The 5,000-nt window shown below is 48.5% G+C and overlaps 1 protein-coding gene across 1 annotated transcript in view; it reads right to left on the bottom strand.

Moving 5' to 3' along the window:
- Positions 1–1,892: 1,892 nt before the first annotated feature.
- The window catches only part of tmem39a (transmembrane protein 39A), a gene marked incomplete at its 5' end in the record, with an annotated part of 15,446 nt that continues 12,338 nt past the window's right edge, over positions 1,893–5,000 (bottom strand). The window contains 2 exons of the mRNA XM_080538892.1: positions 1,893–2,193; positions 2,726–2,846. Of these exons, the coding sequence (XP_080395018.1) occupies positions 1,936–2,193; positions 2,726–2,846 (379 nt within the window). The 3' untranslated portion in view covers positions 1,893–1,935. The remainder of the gene's footprint in view (positions 2,194–2,725; positions 2,847–5,000) is intronic.

Below are 5,000 nucleotides of genomic sequence, written 5' to 3'. Positions count from 1 at the left end.
GCTGGTGAGACGGGAGCGCTACAGGCGACTCTAGACACTGTGTTGTGCTGCCACCTGGTGGTGAGACGGGAGCGCTACAGGCGACTCTAGACACTGTGTTGTGCTTCTACCTGCTGGTGAGAGGGGAGCGCTACAGGCGACTCTGACGCTAACTAGGGAACGTAAGCTACGCACGTAAATTCGACGCAGAACTTTAAATCGGTCTTTACTCCTTAAATACTCTTCCAAGAGATGCACTTTTGTCAAACTCCGTTGTCTAACGTTACGGGAGCTAATATGTGTTTCTGAAACGAGTGAAGTACATAATGCAGTATATAATCCGCTTTATAAACGCTTTTGGAAATAAAACTTTTCTTGTTGCCGTTTGACTCTGTCTGAGGTGTCTCTCTCTCTCTGCCTGTCGCGAGTTAAGGTGGGTTAGGGTTAGTTAGGGCTAGTTAGGGTGGGTTAGGGTTAGTTAGGGTCGGTCAGGGTGGGTTAGGGCTAGTTAGGGTGGGTTAGGGCTAGTTAGTTACACATACATACACACACACACACACACACACACAGTAAAGACCACAGTGCTCGGGGGGCGGTTGGACAGCTTGTTTATTAGATACCAGATGTCAACAGCATTAAAAAAACGCTCAGGAAGTGAAATACTGTAAGACCCGCCCCCTTCTCCCCACAGGCCCTGCCCCCTTCCTCCCCCACAGGCCCCGCCCCCCTTCCTCCCCCCACGGCCACTCCCACCGAACACGACCGTCTCACACACCCCGCGCTGCTGCATTCTGGGAGATATGGCACATTGAAATGGGTTGGTTCTCTCTGCTGAAGCTCCTCTCTCCCTCCTCCCTCCCTCCTCCCCTCCCTGTGGGTCTGGAACCTCATTGGAGGATAAGGTCCAGGGAAGGGGGGGGGAGGGCCTCAGATCTTCTCCAATGAGGTTGAAGGAGGAGGAGTCAAGGAGGGGCTGTTGAGACCCCCTGCACCCCTGGTTTGACCCCTGGTCTGAGGGGGGGGGGTGGGGGGGGGAGCTATGAACTGCCCGGTGCCTAGCCAGGTAACACGTTACCATGGAGATGCCTGGTCGGAGGGGGGGGGCAGGTCAGAGGTCACGGGGGAGGGGCCCAGAGGGCGTTGCTCATGGCGACCCCCCCCCCCCCCCCAACCCCTCCCTCCGGTGTACCCCGGCGTTTCCATGGCGTCAGACAGACAGGTAAAATACAACAGGAACAGGAAGTGAGCGTGGAGGAGTGGAGCTCAGGGGAGGGGGAGGGGCTTCTCCTCCAGGCCCTGGTCTGTGATTGGCTACTAAGGAGCCAGAGAGTCTCTCCTCTTCTCTCTGATTGGCTGTCCCGTCTGTCTGTCTGTCAGAGAGAACATCTTTGGTGACCTAACAGGCCAGGGGGCGGGGCCGGTGGTCTCTATGGCAACATCATCATCATCATCGTCGTCATTGTCGCTTTATATCTCGTTGTCAAGGCGACAGCGAGGGGAGGCAGCGACAACAACAACAACAACAATAACAAAAACATCATCCTCATCATCATCATCATCGTCACGTGACACAGCGTAATGCCCTGTGTGCTGGAAACCGTATACAAAATAAAATATTCTTTAAATAGGTATAAACATCGCATGAAAAATAGAACCGTATCAAAACAATATGTCGAGTTCACAGTCAATCCCTCCCCTTCTCCCTCTCCCTCTCCCCCCCCAAACACTCTCTCCCCCATCCACCCATCTATCCATCCATCATCTATCCACCCACCCATCCATCCATCCATGAATTCAGCCATCATCCATCCACCCATCCATCCCTCCCTCCCTCCCCTCGATTCCCTCCAATCCCATCCAGAGTTCTCAGGGGGGGGGGAGGATGGCCTCTCTCTCAAAGCCTCTCTCCCCCCCCAGCTCTCTCTCTCCCCCCTCCCCTCCCCTCCCCCCTCCCCGTCACTGAGACTTGAGCCCCAGGCCGTTGGGGGAGGCGGAGGAGGCGGAGGGGGGGGGGTAGGCGTAGGCCTTGCCCAGGACGATGCGGTCCCGCAGCAGCTTGAACAGGACGTAGTAGTTGCAGAACAGGATGAGGCCCAGCGACAGGGTGTGGTTCCAGCGCTCGGAGCGCAGGAGGGAGTACAGCTGGTACAGAACCACGCTGGACTCGATCCAGATCAGCAGGTTCAGGATCCGCAAGGGCTTGTGGAACAGGAACTAGAGGAGAGGAAGAGGAGGGAGGAGAGGTTAGAGAGGAAGAGGGAGAGGAGGGAGGAGAGGTTAGAGAGGAACTAGAGGAGAGGAAGAGGAGGGAGGAGAGGTTAGAGAGGAAGAGGGAGAGGAGGGAGGAGAGGTTAGAGAGGAAGAGGGAGAGGAGGGAGGAGAGGTTAGAGAGGAACTAGAGGAGAGGAAGAGGAGGGAGGAGAGGTTAGAGAGGAAGAGGGAGAGGGAGGAGAGGAACTAGAGGAGAGGAGGGAGGAGAGGTTAGAGAGGAAGAGGGAGAGGGAGGAGAGGAACTAGAGGAGAGGAGGGAGGAGAGGTTAGAGAGGAACTAGAGGAGAGGAAGAGGGAGAGGAGGGAGGAGAGGAGGAAGAGGGAGAGTGAGAGGGCTGACAGACAGACAGACAGGCAGGCAGACAGACAGGTACAGACAGGTACAGACAGACAGGCAGACAGACAGGCAGACAGACAGGCAGACAGACAGACAGACAGACAGGCAGACAGACAGGCAGACAGACAGGTGACTCACGTAGAACCTGGCGTGTGACACGTCGGAGGGCAGAGCCACGTTGTAGGGGCCGACCGCCCTGTAGAGACACCGGCTGTGACGCACCAGAACACCCTGGGGCCAGATGGTGCTCTCTGACCACCTGGACACACAGAGATACACAGGGTTACACACACACACACACACACACACACACACACACACACACACACACACACACACACACATACACATACACATACACATACACATACACATACACACGCACACACACACACTCACACAGGGTTACACACACACACAGGGTCAGATGGTGCTCTCTGACCACCTGGAGACACACACACACAGGGTTACACACACACACACACACACACACACAGGGTTACACACACAGGGTCAGACATACGTGTGCTGGGGGGCATTGCTATAGCAGGGCTTAAAGTGGGAAAAAATCCTGTGCCTGAAACTTTTTCTTGGGGAGGGGGGTCACAGTTTGAGATATTGGGAGAGCGGGTACAGAAGACAGCTTCTTGTCTCAATGTTTAAATGCATTAATACTATTTTATAGTCAATACAAAATATATGTCTCAATGTTAAAATGCATTAATACTTTAAATGAATGTGCAACAATACTATGTGCAATATGACAACCCTTGTGTACATAAGGTTCAGATATAGGAAAAGTTTGGATATTTATAGCATAGCATAGAGTACAGCACAGTGTTTTATTGTATAGTATAGTAGTATAGTAGATAGTGTACATAGCCTTTATTTATGTAAACCAGCTCTTTTCCCTTTTTTATTTTACCCTTGGCCCTCGTGTTTTTAGTCTTTTTCCAAGCACCAGGGGAGCCCCCCCTCCTAAATTTCGTTGTATGGTACCTGTACTGTATTACAGTTTTTCTCAATTGCTAAAACACATTTCACAAAACTTTCCTCCATTTTCCCAAAACTCTAAACACAACACACTTTTCTAAAGCTACATAAGCAAAACCACACCTTCTCTCTTCAAAACTCAAACTCAAACCCTACCCCTAACCCTAACCTTACTGTAACCCTAGCACCTAACCCTAACCCTAGTTTTCCCACATGTATGATAGTCATGCATAAAAATAAATCTGCGCTCCCTGTCTAACGTTATATCTAACATTACATATTTTACATTACAGTAAGGCTGATTTTGCATGATAGTCATGCATTTTTAGATATCTATTTCCCCCCTTTAAATGGCATATGATGTCCGAAATTTTACTAAAGTTCAGCCGCGAAGTTGTTGCACTGTTGTCCTATCGAGTTTTACGTAAATAAAGGTTTGAAAAATGTTACCGTATTCCCACATGTACCGTAACATGTACAATACTGTACTGTATCACAACTCAATGCAAACACTACAGAGGATCCATTACACACAACAATACTCACTGAAAACAATGTTCAGGGTGTGATGTTTATTTATTTATTTATGGAACTATACCACACACACACACACACACACACACACACACACACACACACACACACACACACACACACACACACACACACACACCACAATCATTTGCAACAAGTGTCTTACATTTTGAGTCGTTATGTTTAATGAATGAAGCCAGGTGTGTTCATTGTGCTAAAATTTTGCTGACTGTGGCAAGCATTTTGCATCACATGAGCTTTAATTTGAGAATTTGACATTTTGAGCAGAGTTTTTTTGCAACTTGTGTTTTAGCAAGACAAAATGTGTTTAGATTTATGAGAAAAGGAGGATTGTGTTTTGTGAATTGTGTCTTCATGTGAAATGTGTTTATGGTTTTGGCAAATGGGAGCTAGTTTTATTAAATGTGTTTAGAGAACTGGTCATTTGGTTTAGAGAATTGGCTTTTGTGTTTTAGCAATTGGGAAAAACTGTAATGACCATTCAATGAATAAAGACCATTCATTCATTCATTCATAATACTGTTTTATACTTAATAAAAATAAAAATAAATTAGATGTCTTTAAAAGGCCAAACTGATTGCATCACTTATTAAGCCACTATCACTATAACAATACAGAATAAAATATATACATGTCTTTAAAAGAACAAACTGATTACTTATTAAGCCACTATCACTTATATTCTCCTTCTTGGCACCATGTCCCATAAGGCTTCCCGTCACTACTCAGGGTTTTTCCTGGCTCAAAATGAGGCGGAGGTGGTACCAGTGGTGTTTGACATCGGGGGGGACCCATGAAGCAGGGCTGTCTGGGGGTCCTTAAACGAGCATCAAACACTTAATTTCTTGCATTCTGGTGAATTGAT

The sequence above is a fragment of the Nansenia antarctica genome, assembly GCF_963989245.1.
Source record: "Nansenia antarctica genome assembly, chromosome: 9".
Taxonomy (NCBI): Eukaryota; Metazoa; Chordata; class Actinopteri; order Argentiniformes; family Microstomatidae; genus Nansenia; species Nansenia antarctica.
The sequence above is the reverse complement of the archived record's forward strand: the minus strand, read 5'-3'. Positions and strand labels throughout refer to the sequence as shown.